Consider the following 19,913-nt stretch of genomic DNA (forward strand, 5'->3'; position numbering starts at 1 on the left):
CATTAGTCCACTCTCAGAGATCGGGCAAAGTTGCGCGGCTGCGAAAACTAATCCCAACATTTGAAAATGGCCCCAATTTCACCATCCGGCGGAGAAAACAAAAGTGCCCCACCTTCCAACCTCACCTCTCTTTCTCTCTCTTCTCCCCCTTCCTCATCCGCCATGGAAGACCTTCCATTACTCAAGGTCTCAATCTCAGGTCCAACCCTCTCTTCTCTCATCAACCGCTTCGCCTCCGCCTCATCAAACACCGAAGGCCTCCTCTTCGGCAAATTCTCTCTCCATACTCCATCTCTCACCGATGACGACTCTCCTTCCCCTTCTCCCCATCCCTCCTCCCTCATCGCCACCGTCACTGGATTCATCTCGTCTGGAAACTCCCCTGGTGACCTCGATTCTCTCCTCCGCCGTAACCATCACCGCCACGTCATCGGATGGTTCTCAGGTCGCCGGAGATCGCCTCTACGTCCTTCCCTTCATGAATTTGCTGTCTCTCAGTCTCTCTCCTCCGCTGATTCTCCTCGCATCTTCCTCCTCCTAACGACTCCGTTTCACGATTCCCAATCCCTAATTCACACTCACGAGTATAGGGTTTACCACTTCGTGAAGTCGGGAAATTGTTTCGAAGCGACGCCGTTAGATGTGGTCAACATTGGTCCGGCGTTTCGAGGGCAGTACAGCGCATTTTCGCCGAACTCGGAGCTCCCCTGCTTGCCGTATGAGTTTCAGGGCGGGTCTCCCATGAAGGAGGACGAGAAGGAGAGAGAAAATATGAATTTGAGGGAGATGAAGAGGGTTGCTAAGGATCAGAAGGATTTGGAGGCTTACGCCGCCGGGTACGAGCTAGGGAGCTTGAGTAGGTTGGTCGGGTCAGACGCTGTGAGTTATGTTGGTGGAGTTGAAGAGTTGTATGAGAAGATGCTTGCTAAGCTTGATTGCTTGGCTAATCAAGTTGAGGGCTCTTCCTCTAAAGTTCTTGAGATGGTAAGTTTTGTGCACTGAATATTGGTTTGAATGTAATGTTGTTGAATATAATGCTGGTTATTATTTCCGGCTCCGGAATCGTATAGGAACTAGTGGCATTTGAATTGTTCAACATTGGATTTTGTTTGAGATATCTATCCTATTGAAATGAATTGATGAGTTATTGATGGTGACTTTGGTTGGTATCTTTTGATGTATGGAGTTGCGGGTAAATTTGATGTGTAAAGATATGAGCCTTCTACTCCGTACTAGTTTTATGTTGATGCATATGATGTCTGAAACATGTATGAGCTGCACATATCTTACATAATGGTAATTGGAAGTATTGATTAGTAATGTTTGGAGATGTGGTAAAAATATAGGATTTTTTGTACTATTGATCTATTGAATGCAATGGAAACTGGAAATGTTATGCTTCTCGAATTTTTTATGGAAGCCAAGCCAATAAATTTATTCTGCTCCTTGATCTTTTTGTATAGGAAATACACAACATGAAGTTGAGGCACAGAGTTGCTGGGCTTGAATGATTGGTGATTGTCTATATTATTGGACATTTTTTGTTCGAATTCCAGGTTAGAATTTTTGTTATCATTTCTTACCTTACTGCCAAAAATTGAATATCTATTGCAAGCTTATTCTCAAAGTCTCAGGTTATGCTAGCCTAGTTTTTATATGAATATCATGGTTCGTTGGTTGCTGTAAGAGTTTTCATATCGTACTTTACAATTAGTTTTCTTTTAAAGTGAAGGGGGCTGGGGGGGGGGGAGAGGGTTAGATAATTTACAATTAGTTGATAATTTGGGAGGATATGCGATTTGCTGTTTTGAATGCAAATAACAGATGACCTTCTAAGAATGGTTGTTGGACTAGTGTCCTAGTGAAAAGTTCTGGAAGTGCTCAGTGTTTTTTTTTTTTTGCTGTCCGATTAATTTTGAAGAATAATAGAATACAGGCCATCATCCCAAACCTTTGTTCTGCTAAACCTTTTGGGTGTATTTCTTGTTATACTTCAAAAAATGCAAATTAGAAATTCTGCACTATCACTAAGCTGTCATGGAAACAAACTTTGTTACAAGCTGTGCGTTTATCGGGGTTTGCTTTTGTTTTGTTTGTTCGATGGCATCTTGATTCTTGACCCAATTAAACTGGCACTGAATCGCTTAAAACTTACTCATTCATACTAGATAGATCAATTATCACAAATACATCGATATCAAATCAGTAGAAGTAACCACACAATCGCCGGGTAGATGACATTGAAAATTATCCAATTACATCCTCAATCAATCATATGAACTCAAAAACTATTCATTATGTCATATGAACTCAAAAACTATTCATTATTATTCACATAATTTATGAGCTACAACAACAAATTAGAAAACGAAAATATTAACAACACTGACTGTAACAACAACAATAATAATGGAAAAAATGAATGAGAGAGTTTACCGTATTTCCTAAAACAGCAATACCTACAACCGACTGCAACAATGAACAATAACAGACTGCAAGTTTAAGAACAAATACAACAACAACAATAATAGGAAAAGTCGATTGAAAGAGAGATGGGCATGGGGGGGGGGGGGGGGGAGAAAACTTACTGTAAAAAAAGGGAGAGGGGAATTAACAAAAGGGAGAGGGGAAGTAACAGAGAGAGAGGGAGAGAGATAGATTCAAAAACAAGGGAGCAATAAATACAATTCTTCACTTTATAAATGGGTAGAATACAGACTATGCAACTACGTTTACAAATAGGTAGAATACGGACTAAACATGGCTAGACGATCCCTTACTGTTGTTGGATCCAAGGGTACTTCTTAAAAGTATGTTACTTCTATGTTGGGATCGTCTAGCCATGTTACAAAGAATATGGATGATGGATTATGTGGGTTAGATTTCAGAAAACAGCTGCTTTCTTGCTTGTTCCTTCTAGATCCTTGTCTCGAAATTCTAAACTGCCTTTCTGCGTAGTAGCTGCTTTATTAACTGTCTCTTGCATCGTGAGCATATTTGTTGCATGTGTTTTGGAATTTTGGATGATGGACTGTCATTTGCATCAGCTGTCAACGAAGTAGAATATAGCTATTTCTTAGTCTACTCTAATTATGAATTGCTGTGCAGTCTCTTATACCTAGAAAAATAGGATGTTGTGTTCGAGGATGATTGGTATCTGTAGCTCCTTGTTGTTATTCCGACCCTGCCTATTTTTGCTCTTTTTTCTTTCATTTATTAGCATCTAAGGATACAGAGTTTTTAGAAATAAATTGTAAGGAATTCTCTAAAGGATTGCAGCAATGTCATTTTTGGGCGACACATCCAAAACTGGTCGAGAAATATGTAAAATTGGTCCAAGGCTGAAAGGCTTTCCTGTTCCTTGTTTTTTTTTTTCCAACTGATTAGCTTCAGTTTGAAAAACAGTCTATTGGCAAGATAGGTTTAACCCTAAGAATTGAACCCCGCAGCCGCAGGGTTAATGGCGAGTCTTTCCAGAAGTGGGAGACAGCTTTCATTAAGGAGTGTTGCAGAAAAATAGCAAGGGGCCAAAGAAGTTATTAAGGTGGGTTGGATTGTCATTTTTCACGGATCAAAAACTTAAGTTGTAAGAACGGTCTAAAAGTCAAGGCTTTCCTGATCGTTGCTCTTTTTTATGTTGTTTTGAACCTTTGTTTTTTAGTTTGGGAGACAGCTGTTTAGTACGATATAAATGAGTGTTTCTTCTTTTAGCTGTGAGAGACAGATTTCAGGGTTCCCTTGGATTTTAAATTTCACGCTGAGCGAGATACAGCGGGTGAATATATTCTGCTATTGATAACAGAGACTGCCATTTCAAGCATAAGCCATTGCACCAATAGTGAAACAAAAATTTAAAGTTATTCTATGTGGTTGTGCTTGTCTTGTTTATATTCCCCTTCTTTAGATAGTAATAAAGATATAAATACAATTTACAAAGATACCGGAGTTGGTTACTCGTGTTAGATATGGACATGTGTAAAAATGTAGGAGTCTAGGACTAGGCTATTTATGAAAAATTGCCATGTTTTTTGTCCAAAATGAAGAATCAAGTGTCTTTAGTACCATGACAGAGTGTCGATGGGTCTCAATTTGTCTCATGGGTACTTGAGGAGTTGATGTAATATGAGTCTGAGCGACTTAAGGTGTCAGGTGTCTCGCTGACACCCATTTGCAAAAGAAAGGTTTTCTTTTTCATTTTGTGATCACCGTAGGCTCTAAGTTTGGCACTTAGGAGGGCTTGTAGCTTCTCATTTGCAGGGTTAAAATTTTGAACATTGACCCTATAATTTATCCTAGACAAACTTTGTAGTGGCAATGGGCTGCCATTTAACGTTGGTTTGTTCTTAGCCAAAATAAGCTTCTCAAATATATGGATTCTGTCTGATATTCCCCGGAACTCGGATTCTTATGTTGAAGGTTAGTGCTAAGCATCAATATGGGGGATAGGGGCTCTTAATATTTTATAGCAGTTTGGTAATATGGGGGGTAGCACTTGTTAATTCATAGCAGTTAGGTATGTGACTAGTGACTGAATACTAGCTAGCTGCATCAGGCATGCTTGTTTGTCCTCTTTTGATTACTTGTGTCATATGTTTGAACTTTTTACATGTCATCTTCTCTGTTTTATCATGCGACAGGGATTCTTGGGCTCACATCACTTGTTTATTCATCCCTTTTCTCCTGTTTGTCTTGTTTTTTGTGTGTGGAGGGGGTGGCTGGGTGGTGAGGTAGGTAGGTGACACAACTTTACAAGTGTTAACACACTTGTCTAACTGATTTTCCCTCCAGTCATCTTTCATTGGTTATGACTTCTGCTTCGTGTACCGAATGGAGATCAATAGGGCCAAGTTAAATTATTTGAAGTTTTTTTTGTCTGTGAAGTTTCTGAATGGCATGGTAGTCTGCTACAAATCCTGTTTCTTCATTTACTCTTGTGAAAACACCTGTCTTTTGCTAAGAGATTGTTGCTCCCTTTACTGCTGGAATCGCCAACATGACATTGCATGTTTCTGTCAAACCAACTCCTTTCTTATTCTCGTTCCAAAACTTGGAGATCTTCATGTACAGTTTATAGCTTGGATAATCACTGGTAAATAATAATTCAGGACTCTGTAACATGTTAGATCCACATGCCCAAATCAGATAAATGCTGAATTTAAGAGCCAAGAGGGTAGAAAATGATAGAGATATTGAAGGTAAATGGAAGGGAAGAGATATATAGTTAAGTGAACAAGCAGAAAACGAGGAGAATCTAATTGAGATTGAAGGTAAATGCAAGGGAAGTTAAAGAAAGAAGCGCCAAGAGGGTAGGAAGGAATAGATTATTTACACCATGTTTGGATAAGCAAAAATTGAGAGAAAGGGAAAGGGAGGAGAACAAGCTCCCTTGTTTTGATAAAAGGTTGGAGGAAGGAAAGGGAGAGAGAGGGAGGGATTAATAAACACCATCCCTCCAAAGTTGGAGAGATTTGGAGGGAAAATGAAGCTCATCTTCCCCCTCCCCTCCCTTTCGCTTCTATCTTGCTATCCAAAAACACGATTAGTCATCAATCTCTGTATGAGCATTCATATTTCCAAAGTTATATAAGAGGTATATTTTATAAGCTGCAAATTGCTTTGAAGACAAAATTATTCTTTTACTTGTTGCTAACATTGTAGAATTAATATCGGCATGCTGCAATCATGGATATGGATTTCTGCAATGAACTGAAGGGGAGGGGAACTTTAGGCAGTATTTTTGTAATTTAGTTATGGGTAGCTTGGGGAATAAATTTTATAAATAGAGAAAATTAAGGGGAGGGGAATAAGGTTGAATATTATTGAGAGTTTATTGTTAAGTCTGTTTTGCATTTTGGGAGAAAGTGAGTCTCTCGAATACACTGTTATTGTTGTTTTCCAGTTTGTTAATCAATCAAAACTTCGGTCTTATTTCCCTATATCTTCTCATTTTATCTCCTAAATCTATCCAAAGCCATGTTACCATTCCGGCCAACTCTTATTCTCGCTCTGCTGGAAAATTGTAGACGTGGTCATTGTTACTTCTCTGAAATGTCTGGATAAATTATCAGCAAGTTTTGTATGGATTTTCCATAGTCCAAATCCACCAATAAACCTCCTAATTGCACCTCACAGTGGACTTATAGGCTTATAGCTAATTCTGAGCTTCACCAATCCCAGCCTTCCTAGTTACGAGACATGCTACATCGCTGTCCACCAGCGATAAAAAAGACCCATACCCACCCTAAAAAAAAAAAAAAATTGGAAAGATGGCCCACACTTAAATAAATGTGTACAAGTGTTGCTAACTTCTTATATACTGTCATCGGTAATATAAGTACTGTCATTGTTATATATATACTGTCATTGTTGTATTAAAATACTGTCACAATCACCCAAAAAAAGAAAATTATGTATACAAGTGTAATGAAATAGAAAAAGTAAAGGGGTCACTTAAATGAATGGATAGAAGTGTTGCATATTAAATGTATACAAGTGTTATATAAGTATTATCATCGTTTACATAAATATTGTCATTGTTGTATTAAAATACTGTCATTGTTGTATCAATTACTGTCATATTGCCGATATTTAGTAATTTGCTTGACTTTTCAACTCATGTAGCGAAAATACCATTTTGCCCTGGGTATGGGCTCTTTTTGTCGCTGTCCACCAGCGATGTAGCATTCCTCCCTAGTTACAGCCAGTGCTACTACCATCTAGTCTACTTTTTACCTCTCTGATCACAGTAGGATTAGGCTGGGAGTCTGGGATATTCTTCTTTGTGATATCGATATGTGAGTACAGTAGAAGGATGTTTGGATATCGTTAGGTAAATCTAGTATAAAAGGAAATTTTGATTTTTGTTAATTTATTCGAAATCTGTGGTTTCAAGTTGATAAAATGATGTGCCTTATCCGTTATGCAAGATGAGTCATGGTTCATGAACTGCTTTAATGCTAACTAACTTCGATTTCTTCAATCCGCTATTTCAGCTGGGACGGCAGATGAAACCTCATCATACTGCAAGTGCTTCTGCATAGCAGTTACTCCGATTGGACGAAAGTAACGGCATATGCTTTGTTGTTGCGATTGGATTGAAGAAAGTGGTGATATTTTCTGTGGGTATACAAGTGGATAGATCACATTTTGGTGGTTGTCAATTGTACAGCCGTTGAGCTCAGAATTCAGATACATCAACAGCTTATTGGGGTTTGTGCTTTTGTAGTTTCTGGTTCAGCTATTTGCTAAACTTGAACTCAGATGCAACTTGTTCATTGTTATATCATGTTTGAATGTCTGTTACATGTTCTGAAAATGTATGCAGTATGTCCACATCTTAGAGATTCAATGAAGGAAATCTCTCCTCCATACTGAATTTCACTAGTCGTCTCGTCTGTGAATTACTCTCTCCGTTTCAAATTACTAGCTCTGATTTTGGGAGACTGATAGAATGTAAAAACCACTGATTCAATACAGAAATGATCCAAAACTATAAATTGATGATGTTTTACAGATTCGGCTACAAGCCTACAACTAGAAAAACCCCTCAAAAAACATAAAAAAAAGGTACAACTCTGAAAAAAACAGAGCAACTTAGTGAAAGCATCAAGCCGGGAGGTGTAACCCTTCATACAATAGGACCAAATGCGTAGGAAAAAAAAGTCCCTCCAACTACGCTGGAGAAGGTAAAACCTACACATCCCAATCCAGTATCATTACCAAGCCTTATTATCAAATTTAACCAACTAATCCTAAAGAAAACCTTGGTCTGCTCCTCTGAATCCACCTCAGGAAGTAGCCCCAAAAAAGATAATAAGCATGAAAAAACCGCAATCATAAGTCGCTCCTCGCGGTATGAGCTCAACTGTGTGCCTACTGTTTCTAATGTAGACCGTCAAGATTGGTGTTAGACCTTACAAAATCCGAAGAAGTGATAAAATCAATCCCTAAAGGTCCACTCAAAGGCTGCTGTAACTTGTAATTTGCCATTGAATCAGAAGAATCACTGTAAAATAAACCATTCTGATCAAACTCATAATCATCTTCTTGTTTTAGACCAAAATTAACACCCCCAAAACCATCTAATGGTTCCATTACCCAATCATGAGTGTAATCAAACCCTAAATTCAAGTAACTCCCGCCATTCGAATTCACTGATCCCATACCAAACTCTTCTTTAGAACCACCAACATCCACCACTTGGGATGCGCACGGCGACTTCAGTTCTTCGTTGAATCCCTTGTAATTCTCAGACCCTTCAGTAGATTCAGAAGCTGTAGTAGATTGCATGTTTGAACCACATAAAGCTTGATCTTCATGTTCTACATTCTGTTGACTAGGGAAGTTTAGGATTGCTGATGGGCCATACATAACCTTGGCTGCTTCATCGTAAGCTAAGGCAGCTTCTATGGCGGTAGAGAAAGTACCAAGCCATAGCCTTCTGCTTCGTTTGCTTTGTGTAGTATTACCATAACCTGTAGCTGAACTGCTGATAGGTTCGCGAATCTCAGCAACCCATTTACCCCAAGTTCTTTGTCTAACTCCTCTGAATGTGCAACCTAAGTTTTCAGGACCGCCTTTTCCCGGCATACACCCTTTTCTTGATCCTCTTGCTGGACCCTTTTGGGTGTTCTTCTTCCGTTCTTCAATAGTTGAACCATATTGTTGATTTTGGATTTTCCATTTTGCTAGAATCTCTGCTACAGAGTTGTACCCGTTTCGTCGCCTTCGTGCATTCATATATGCCCTGTAAAACACCCACATACATCAAAGTAGAGATCTGTTATTCTAGACGTAACATATTGTACAGTACTCAGTCCTACTGCTCCTCACAAAACAGATTGAAGTTGCTTATTTTCCCTGAACACCCATATACGTACTCTTGGTGCAACAACATGGGAAACATTGAATCATTTATAAGAACAAAGAAAAGCTAGAGGAAAATACTTTACAAAAGCAACACTCACAAGTCACAAATTTTGTAGGAACATATTTGTTACAATTAGTTCATATAATTTCAGAACATATTTCTTTAGGTAATTGCAATACTTACTCCATTATGAATCAATATAGTCACACTAATGGTACAATTTGAACAAATGCAACGACTAAATCCGATCCTAATGAATCAATAGTTACATCGGTAATATAATTTTAACAAAGAGTAATACGACGACTAAATCCGAACCTAATGAATCAATAGTCACATTGATAGTACGTATAACTTGTACAGACAATAATGTAACAATTAAATCCGAATCTATTGTATGTTATAGTAGTACAACGTTAACTAAAATCTCTACCAAAACGTACAAGAAATTAGTTGCATATATAAAATGATTGAACTGACCTTTCAGAAAGTTGAGAGTCCATTTCCTTGTTCAAATTGTTTGTTTAAATTTAGAGAATAAAAATAAGTGAGAAGTAATAAGCAAAGACGTCCCTTGAAGAAGATGCAAAAGCCAGCAGGAAAATGAGAGAAAGGCAAAAGAGTATATATAGAAAAAGTGTAGGGGCAAATACGTCAGCAAAGGGTTATAACAACCTCTGAAAAATCTGGTGAGATGTGCGTTAGATGCGTGGCAATGTCTGTAGGCAAGAACGGACACTATAATCTCTTCAATTTTTGACACGTCATTACCCCTCACGTGTACATTTCTTCACTCAGTCACTCTGTTAGTCTAGAATCCTCATTCCTCAAAATCCTTTCCTCAAAGGCCAACCCCTGTTTTTTTTTTATGCTTCAATCAATCATCGTATGAGTCGATGACAATGCACCTATTAGCTTATTACTCTATTAGGGTTGTGTACTTGTGTGGGTGTCGGGTGACAATTCGCAGACAGTGGTGGATTTAGGAATTTTTAATTATTCGTTGTATCGGGTCATTTATATCTCATGCACAAAACTAAAACTAAAATTCTAAGAAATAAAATGTTGTTTGTGAATTAAATGTTGAAACTGAGGATGTTAAGTTGTGGATGGGTTTAGGATACTTGTAGGAAGAAAAGGTATATTGAGTCGGGTTTTGGGTCGGATATTTGACTATTTGATTATGATTTAGGTTTGTTTCTTTGAATAATTTGGATCGAACTATGACTACCTGAGCTTCCCAAATAGGTTAAGAAACCTCATACAAGTCATGGTTTCTAGTTGATCAAAAATAATCTAAACCTCACTCAAGATGTCTCCAAGGTTGGGCACCTTTTTCAGATATTCAAGTTATTTAGTGAGACATATATATAAAGGAACTTTAATATTGTCTCAGACTTAAACAGCTACCTGTGAGCTGTGATACAAACTTGGACAATGAAAATCTTAAACGAGCCAAGTTTAAATAAGGAAAATAGAAGCTCAGTTGCGCCCGAGCTTGAAAATTCCATATCAAGTCTAGCTTGAGCATTTAAATATACTTTACTCGGCTCGACTTATTGATCTCCATATATATAAACGGTTTTTCCAACAAACTAAAGAGTTGAGTTACAAGCCAAAATGAAAAAGCAACTTTTGGCTTTTGACTTTAGCTTGAGGCTTGTGGGCGTAGCTCATAACTTTTGAAGTAGTTAATAACATTCATTAATAGTTTTGCCAAACATATCTTTATAAAAAAACAAAAAAAAAAACTTAAACAATTAATACAAATCGCAGTTCAAACCAGTCAAGTGAACTAGTCACGCACCAGCCGATAACTAATAGCCAATTGCCAACATGCTAAAGCGCAACATTCATGATTTACAAAACAGAGAACTTTAGTCGCGACTTTCCTACTGGCTTGAATAATGCACAAAACACTTAATTCTTGTTCCAAATTTGATTCTCTCTCTGTCTTAGATTATTTGTAACAGGGCACGAGGTTTTAGAAGATATGTTGTGGGACCCTAACTTTTTGGTAGTGAAAATAGGGATGTATCCAAATAATTGGGATTTTCCAAAATAAAAGTGTAACAACTAGGGATGGCAGCGGGTCCAGGACCCTACCCGGACCCTGTCGGACCCTACCCTAAAATTAGGGTATGGGTCTTTATTTTTTAGACCCTATAGGGTAAGGGTAGGGTATGGGCATATGCTGTTTTTTTTAGGGTAGGGTAAGGGTCTTAATTTTTCAGACCCGTACCCTACCCATACCCTACTCGCGGACCCTTAAGACCCATACCCTACCCATACCCTATATGTAGACCCGCTTAAATTTTGTTATTTTTATGTACTTCACTTTTTTTGTAGGATCTTGATGATGATATGGACGATAACTACTACTAAAGTACTGACTATTTATTAACTTAATGTTGTGTAGTTAAGAATGTGGGATTTTGTAACTTATGAGCTTCGTACTTTAAAATGTATTGTGTTTAAGGAAAGACAAGGATAATTTTTGAAGACTAGCTATTTATTTGTTTTAAAATGTCTTATTAATCGTTGTTCTTGTATTATTTTTTTATATTACGTATAATTGCATACAAAAAAGGAAATAAAAGTTATAGTTTAACGCGGATCCGCATAAGACCCTAGACCCTACCCATACCCTGTCGGACCCATAGGGTCCGGGTAAGGGTCTTAAAATTTTAGACCCTATAGGGTAAGGGTAGGGTATGGGTATATGTCAAAAAGTTAGGGTCCGGGTCCGGGTATTACTAGACCCTACCCAGACCCTACCCATTGCCATCCCTAACAACTACTCTCAGACGGATGCTTGTTTATTTTCTCTCTTCTTTTCTCTCTCAAACCCTAGCCTCCAATTAATTTTTTAAGGGGCTTTTATCGGTTTTTACCAGTGAAAAGCCCCAATCTTTATTTTTTGTTGTTTTTTCTTCTGTTTTGTTTGTTTGTTTTTAGGTTTACAATAACGCTTCCTCCTTTCGCGAGGATCTTTTCTCCCTCGAAAGATTGAGTTTTTTTCTCCTCCTTTCGAGAGAGACTTTTTCTGGTGTTTTCTTTGTCTAGGATCGCATATCTAATGGATTACCGTGAAATTGGTTCATTGGTAGAGAATTAGGCAGGATCCCAAAAGTTATCAATTTCTCGAATGTAATCAGATGAACCACCAATGCAACTACAACACATCGTTATATCGTCCCTTCCAAAAAGGTTGTATATACAAGTAATGGTTTCTAGCCGATCAAAAGTAATCTAAACATCACTCAAGACATCTCCAAGGTTGGGCACATTTTTCAGACATTCAAGCTATTTAGTGAGACATATATACAAAGGAACTTTTAACATTATCTTGAATTTAAATAGCTACCCGTGAGTTCTGATACAAACTTGGGCAATAAAAAGCTTAAATGAGCCAAGTCTAAATAAGGAAAATAGAAGCTCGGTTGAGCTCGAGCTTGAAAATTTCTTATCAAATTTAACTTGAACATCTAAATATACATGGCTCGACTTGTTTTTTTTTTTTTTTTTTTGATAATGGCAAACTGACGAAAATTAAATCCTATTACTAAAAGAAATTTCTTTTCTTCGGCAATTGTTGGCAATCACATGAGCTTTATCGACTTTGGTTCTATCCGTTTTAAGAATTAAGCAGGCATCAAACGAGGTTGCAACCTTCTTGATCTCCTGAGCTTCCCAAATGATTTGTACTTCTTGTCCCGAGCCACGCTTCAGATTCATCACTAGGATCATGGAGTCTTTAAAAACCATTATATTGCAAATGCGTTGTTTCTTTGCCCAATTTATCCCGCTGATACATGCTCCCGCCTCCGTTTGTAGAGCTGACGTAGTAGAACCATAGCTTCCACCCCCATCAATATAGTAGTTATTGTCTTCTAACTTGTAAGCGCAACCCCATCCTGCTTTCTTTGTTCTTTAATCCCACGACCCGTCCACCTCCAAAACAAAGTTAGACAAAACTCCTCTTGTACTTCCCAATTGTACCATATAAAATCCCGGGGGGGATATAATTCGTCTCTTCCCTTTCATGATTTGAAATAGAAGACGATGGAGATTGTTGGTACGTCTGTAACTGTTTCAAGCTTTCATTAGCTTGAGATAGAACCATCCGTGCATGACCACCCAGACCTCTAAAAGTCCTTACGTTCCTGGTAACCCAAAGGCTCCAAAGCATAGCCACGAAGCTTTCCAACTCCTTACCATTCACACCATCCTTTCTATAAAGGAGCATGATATATCTCTGAACCCATGTTCTAAGATTCATAGGTTCACTATTTTCATATTGAACATGTAGCATACAGACTTCCCAAGCAAGTCTAGCCCAGTGGCGGAGCCATGGACCTCTTTGAGGGGTCCTTGACCCCACTTGATTTTTTTTTTTTAGTTAAATTTCAATTATTTTTTTTAAAATACATAATTTTAGTGAAAGTTTCATCAATTTTTAAATAGTGACCCCGCTAACTCGAATTTCTAGATCCGCTACTGGTCTAGCCACACTACAAATTCCAAAAACATGTTGCGTATTTTCCTCCAAACATCCACAATAATCACAACAAATATTGACATCAATATACCTCTCCTTGAAAGGTTAGCTTTAACTGCTAGCTCATCATATATACATGATCCTCCGAATAAACATCTTCCACTTTGGAAGAATCCTCAATCTCCATATTATACAAATTGTCTTCAAATCTGCTTATGCGATTCCATTCTCCTCCATTTCACTCTCATCCATTAGCCTAGCATAACCTGATTTAATAGTGAATTTTTCCGAGGGATGGTCCTTCCAGTACAAAAAGCCATGTGATGGGGCGAGGGAAAGCCTCATAGCTAGATTGTCAGTCACATGTTTCCAATCAAAACTTTGTCTAGCCAATGACGATTTCCAAGATACTTCATATTCCTCTATGAAGTCCCTAACCTTTCACCTTCTCGAGTCAGCTAGCTTTTGATTGGATCTAACTACGGGAATCCTCCCTTCAACCAATGTTGAGCTAGTTGCTAGCACACTCCTCCCATCCCCTATCTTCCATGCCAAGCCCTTTCCAAAAATCATAGGAATTTTATAGAGCCCTCTCCTCCCCATAGAAACCACTCTCCTTATATTTCTTTGTTTTCTTCTCTTACAAATACAACACCTTGTGGACTGAAAATGACACGCGACACAAGGAGATCATGGTCATTATGCAGTCTCATAGCTTGGTTAAGTAAAAGAGAATCGTTAAGAGGTTCAATAGACCTTATACCCAATCCTCCCATTGACTTTGGTGTATTAACTATAGCTCTCCTTACCCAATTAATACCTTCTCTTTCGACCCAGTCCCACAAAAACCTACTAATAAGAGAGTCTATTTTATTAGCCACTGAACTTGGGAGCTTGAGACACTTCATCACATGGGAAGAAATACTAAGAAGGAATGATTGGATAAGGATTAGTTTAACTAGTTGGGAAAAATGAAGAGTAGTCCAATTCAAAATATTTTGTAACCTTATCCACTAGAAATTGAAAACTGCCCGCTTTCTTCCCCTGAATATCAATTGGAACCCCTAGATGGTTGTCCATCTGATTGACTTGAGGCATGGAAAAGTCAACTTTAAAATTTTCTTTATGCTCTCTACTCATCAAAGGTGAAAACTTAACAAAAGATTTGTTCAGTTTCAGTTGTTGCCCAGCAATTCTCCCAAATCTCTCCAATATTTCCATAATGCAACTGCAAGCTCCCTAGTTTGTTCTAAAAAAGCATAGCATCATCCGCAAAATATAAATGTGTAATAGAAGGAGACCTTCTCGTAACTTTAATCCCTTGATTAGCTTAATATCTTCAGCAAGGAGAGCATTCTTGATAAGATATCCATACAGAATAGGAACAAATATGGAGAGAGGGGATCACCTTGACGCAAACCACACTTAGGCTTAAACGAAGCTGAAACTTTCCCATTAACCATAGTCTTAAAAGATACAATACTAATTTAATGCGAAATTAACTCAATCCATTTACCTGAAAGCATGTTGAAAATTAGAGATCAATTTTGGTAAGACCTTTTTCATTCTTCTCGCTATACATTTGGAGAGGCATTTGTAAATAGTATTACATAAGCTAATTGGTCTAAAATGTGATGCCAATTCTGGATTAGAAATTTTCGGAATCATAACCAGCAATGCCTGATTCCATTCCTTTAGAAGGAATCATGTCTCAAAGAAACGGAGTATACTTGTTTTTACCAAATCCCCAACAATCTCCCAATATTTAGTGAAGAATTATGCTGTGATCCCATCCGGACCAGGAGACTTAGAACAATGAATGTCAAACATAGCTTCATTTATCTCCACTCTAGTAAAAAGGGCAATGAGAGCATCTTGATCATGTGCATTAAGGTTTGGAAGGGTCAATTGGTGTATAGTTAGATCAATTTCCTCATTGTGATTACTTCCCAAAGTCGGAGTATAAATCTCTGAAAGAGATTCCAAAATCCCCAAGTAAAATACCCTTTGGGTATCTATCAAAAAACGAAGAAAGAATAGCCCAAACACCATTTATATCCTCTAGTTTAGGCTCTTCATACACAAAGATCACATGTCTACTTTTCCCATTTCGTTCCAAAATATTACAAACGATTACATGCCTATCTGCATGAACAATACAAACAACTTCTACATTAGTCCAACCTAAGACCACTAGATCACCTTTACTTCCATCAGAATCATACCCAAAAGAGGAAGTCGGGTTCAAAACGTTTAATCTACTAACAACATATCCACATACATTTTAGTTTCATACACAAACAAAAGAGTAGGAAATTTCTTACTACAAAGCCACACTAAGTACGAGAATTTAGGGGTGTGTGGGCCATTTAATCCCCTACAATTCCAAGAGAGTAGTTTCATTTCTTTTTTGGGGACTGATCTAGTTCAGTCACCTCACCCTTTTGAACAGAAACAATTGACTCCAAAATGCTTTCTCAGTTTCTTGTACCTCCACATCAAGCTCGTCCTCCTCCTGGTTCTTCACTGCTGACTCTCTGTTTTCACAACATCTCCTCTTGATCTCCTTAGTTGGTCGATCAAAGTCTTCATCAACCCTCTTCAGGCTTTTCTTTTCCAACTCTTCCATTCCATTATAAGCCGTGGCACCACATTTGCGGGCAATATCCACATCCGATATTGCTTTAGTGACCATCTTTAACTTCTCTTTTTCGTCTCTTCTCCTAATTTTGAATCCTCCCTTGTCGAACCATCCATGGAGAATTTTTTATCTCTTGGATTCTACCCATTTGACGTCAAACTCGCTTTTACGAACCTTCAAATTGGCATCGCATGACCTCGCCTCTTGATTCTCCTCTCTTCTCCTCCTTTTCCTTGCAGCTGAATCAACCTGCGAATTGGACAATAATGCCCTGTCAACTAAATCAAAGGGATCAACTGGGGAAGCCGGTGAATTCGGAGGATCAAACTCCGTTAATGGCATACTCGGAAGGTTTGCGCCAAATCAGTTGGGGAGTATGGAAGAAACTGTGATCGAGCTACATTCAGATATGGATGGACTCTGGTCGAAACTTGAGAGAGTCTGAAATAACTCAACGATCTTGCAGGCCTTCTACTTGCTTCTATGATATTTCTTAAAGGGGAATTAAAGCATCCCACTGAGTTCCTTTCCCTAACAACCCTTGCATGGTTAATAAGGGATAGGAGACTGGGATAGGAAGTGGCAATTGAGATGGAGGCTCCCTTTGGACACAAACGACCACTGGCACACTTATTTCCTCACATCTTTAGGTAGTTGAACAATTTCGGTATTGTTGTACCAATTCTACTTCTGTCAACCCCTCCTTTATCCTCCATTCCCTTTGGCCTTTCACGCCGAATAGATGATTCCTCCACCTCATACGTAGAGTCGAAAAACCCCGCTTTGCTTGGTGGGGGCAAGTTACCTGGAAATCCTTGTGGAAAGAAATGGTGTTGTTCTCTAGATAGCCTAGGGTCGAATAAGCTTAGACTAGTGGATGCTGATAGTCTAGATCCTTGACTGGCTATTGGGGATGTGTTTGGTTTTTTGGTGATTGGAAGGTGGGTTAAGGTTAGGGTTAGGGTTAGGGTTAGGGTTAGGGTTAGGGTTAGGGTTTGCCTCCTGGTTTCGAAAATCGCCCCTCTGTAAAAATTCTCAATTCCTTCTAACCTCCTCTTGGAATGATGTGTGCAGAGATCTTCTAGGGACTGTGTATCATTAGGTAACCGAAACCTCCTCCCCGCGGACATAGTGACTGTATTAATCGGATCTGGTGTGGGTTCGTTGCTCGCTCGTATCCTCCTTCATGTGATCTTCTTGAAAGTCCTCTTCCCCTGTAAAATAAATCTCCGTACCTCCACTAGATTGTTGCTCATCCGAACTTCGAAAACCATGGTCTGGTTCTTCTCCTTGAAACCTCTCATTGAATTGAAATCTTCGGGTTCCTCATATCGAAAAAGATCAAAACCTATGTTTCTGAATCGAAACCTATCAGGTAAGCCTTCAATATAATTAGTGTAAAACGGGTAATTTGTTGGCCCATGAAGGACTCTAAACCATCTTCTTCTACAACTTTTAATCTCCTTCTGATATTCTTGGATCAACAAGACATCTACTAGTCGAGTGACCAACACATCCACAAGATTTATAGAATGTAAAGATACCTTCATACCGTAAATAAATCCAGATCGATAACTCTCCCAGTCTCTCGTCCATGAGAGGTATGAAGCGTCCTGGAATCAATGGAAGGGGCATATCTATTAGCACCCTTCCACGCAGCTCCGAATTATAAGGCTCGACTTGTTGATATCCATATAAATGATTTTCCAACGAGCTAAAGAGTTGCTTATAAGCCATAATGAAAAAGTAACTTTTGGCTTTTGACTTTAGCTTAAGGCTCGTGAAGGTAGCATTGTGGATTTGAAGCTGTTAGTAATACAGAGTATTCATTAATAGTTTAGCCAAACATATCTTTATACAAATATAAAAGTTAAATAATCAATGCGAATTGTAGTTCAAACCAGTCAAGTGACTAGTCACGCACCAACCGATAACTAATCGCCAATTGCCAAACATGGTAAAGTGCAACATTCATGATTTACAAAATAGAGAACTTTGGTTGCAACTTTCCAACTGACTTGAATAATGCACAAAACTCTTAATTCTTGTTCTATAATTGATACTCCCTCTATCTCAGATTATTTATAATCGGACATAAGGTTTTAGAAGATATGTTGTGAAACCCTAACTTTTTGGTAGTGAAAATAGAGATGCCTTAAACTAATTGGGCATTTTCCAAAATAAAAGTGGTAACAAAATAACAACTACTCTAGGACGAATGCTTGTTTGTTTTCTCTCTCCCCCTTCTCTCTCAAACCCTAGCCTCTAATTGATTTTTAAAGGGGCTTTAATCGATTTTTATCGGTAGAAAGCCTCAATCTTAGTTTTTTTTGTTGCTTTTTCTTTCTTTCTGTTTTGTTTGTTTGTTTTAGGTTTACCATAGCGATACCTTCTTTTACAAAGATCTTAATTTTCTCCCTCGAAAGACATGGTTTTTTTCTCCTCCATTCGAGGGAGACTCTTTATTGTGTTTTCTCCTACCGTGAAATTGGTTCATTGGTAGAGAATTATACGTGATCGCAAAAGTTATCAATTTGTCGAATGCAATCAGATGAGAACCACATTCGCGACTACAACAAATCGTTATATCATCCCTCCGAAAAGGTTGTATTTTCCAACAATATGTGCGAGAGATGTCCACAGTGCAAGATCTACTCGACGATCATAGTTTTGATGAAGGAAACCTTTATTTGATTCGATATGTTATGTATTTGTTAAATTCAAATTTCTTTTAGATATGTCGTATGACTTTTTATTAATGAATTATTTTTATTGTCAAAAATAAAAACCGAATAAAAGTGAGAAATTTAAAAACTAACCAGGGACAAAATGAGTACTTTTAAGACAAACTAGTATTGAGCTCGTGTTATGCACGACTTTTGTTATGTTTTAAAAGTGAGTTTTAATTCTTCAGTTCATAAAGAAAGAGTAAATATATTTCATTTCGTGTTTCACTAAGAAAACAGTGAAGATTGAAATATAAATTGGTATATTACTTGGAATTAATTAAAAACGAAAGATAAAGGGGTATGAAATTTATTGGAGGAGAAGGGGCATGAAATTTTTTGATGGGGAAGGGATGTGAAATTGGTGAAAAAAAGAACATGAAATTTTCAAAAATAAAATAGGAAGATATTTTCAATGAGGGACCCGTGACACTCTACATTTCTTGCAAACTTGTATGTTACTCCCTCCGTCCCAGAATACTCGCAACGGTTTGATTTTTTCCACTATTCACATAATTCACTTTCATCCTATTTTATTTATAGCATATGAAAATAAGTGTTAGCATATAATATATTGTTGTCTTCATCTTAAAATATATTTTCAAATATTAATATTTTATAAGATTTTATAATATATAATTGAAGATATTGATGGTCAAAGTTGTGCATTGACAAACGTGTCCAGTCAAACCGTTGCGAGTATTCCGGGACGGAGTGAATATTAAATATAGTATAGATATGTAACTACTTCGTACCAGTGGCGGACCTATATGGTCCTGGAGGGGTTCAAATGGACCCCATTTTCTTTAAAGCTGTTAAATAGATATTTATGTAATTAATTGCACTTGAATATTAAATATATTAATGATTAACGTGTAATAGAAACAATGAAATGGACTTCTAGCTTAGTGGATGCTGATTATTTTTTACATAGAAGACCTGGGTTCGAATCTTAGTAGAAGCAGGAATTTTTTCCATTATTTTGCCATGTACTTGTCCTTTATTGATCCTCTAAATTCTTCATGTTTTTTCCCATTTGTTTGTCGTTTTTTTCTTTATCACTTTTATTCATTTATTATTTTGTTGTTTCTATAATGTTTCTTGATATTGGTTTTACAAAATACAAAATATTAGTAGCCTTATGTATTTTTTCAAAATGATTTGTAATTGCCATAA

General features: G+C 37.7%; 2 protein-coding genes across 3 annotated transcripts; one reads left to right on the plus strand and one right to left on the minus strand.

Annotated features, from left to right (window-relative positions):
• Positions 1 to 7,380, plus strand: LOC110804770 (uncharacterized). Of its 2 annotated transcripts, XR_008923093.1 has the most exons (4): positions 1 to 984; positions 1,464 to 1,556; positions 3,450 to 3,544; positions 6,993 to 7,380. XR_008923093.1 is itself a non-coding variant. In XM_022010374.2 (3 exons), the coding sequence occupies exons 1-2, from the start codon at positions 67 to 69 to the stop codon at positions 1,509 to 1,511; spliced, it is 966 nt and encodes a 321-aa protein (XP_021866066.1). In that variant the 5' UTR covers positions 2 to 66; the 3' UTR covers positions 1,512 to 1,556; positions 6,993 to 7,380. The 2 variants fall into 2 exon arrangements, 1 of the variants encoding a protein (XP_021866066.1); XM_022010374.2 differs by lacking the exon at positions 3,450 to 3,544 and having other exon boundaries at positions 2 to 984.
• A 246-nt stretch (positions 7,381 to 7,626) lies between these two features.
• On the minus strand, positions 7,627 to 11,146 carry LOC110804768 (dehydration-responsive element-binding protein 2E-like). The gene is made up of 2 exons (XM_056831081.1): positions 9,350 to 11,146; positions 7,627 to 8,746 (listed from the first exon to the last, which is right to left on the minus strand). Exons 1-2 carry the CDS (start codon positions 9,370 to 9,372, stop codon positions 7,882 to 7,884), a joined length of 888 nt encoding a protein of 295 aa, XP_056687059.1. The 5' UTR covers positions 9,373 to 11,146; the 3' UTR covers positions 7,627 to 7,881.
• Between the last annotated feature and the right edge of the window lie 8,767 nt (positions 11,147 to 19,913).

This window comes from Spinacia oleracea, chromosome 6 (assembly GCF_020520425.1).
Source record: "Spinacia oleracea cultivar Varoflay chromosome 6, BTI_SOV_V1, whole genome shotgun sequence".
NCBI lineage: Eukaryota > Viridiplantae > Streptophyta > Magnoliopsida > Caryophyllales > Amaranthaceae > Spinacia > Spinacia oleracea.

What these genes read in the sequence shown, in the direction of transcription:
- LOC110804768 (XM_056831081.1), bottom strand. Translation starts at nt 9,372, where the DNA reads ATGGACTCTCAACTTTCTGAAAG. An exon ending in GACTCTCAACTTTCTGAAAG is followed by an intron (nt 8,747 to 9,349) that starts GTCAGTTCAATC and finishes GGTGTTTTACAG; the next exon opens with GGCATATATGAATGCACGAA.
- LOC110804770 (XM_022010374.2), top strand. Translation starts at nt 67, where the DNA reads ATGGCCCCAATTTCACCATCCGGCGGAGAAAACAAAAGTGCCCCACCT. An exon ending in CCTCTAAAGTTCTTGAGATG is followed by an intron (nt 985 to 1,463) that starts GTAAGTTTTGTG and finishes CTTTTTGTATAG; the next exon opens with GAAATACACAACATGAAGTT.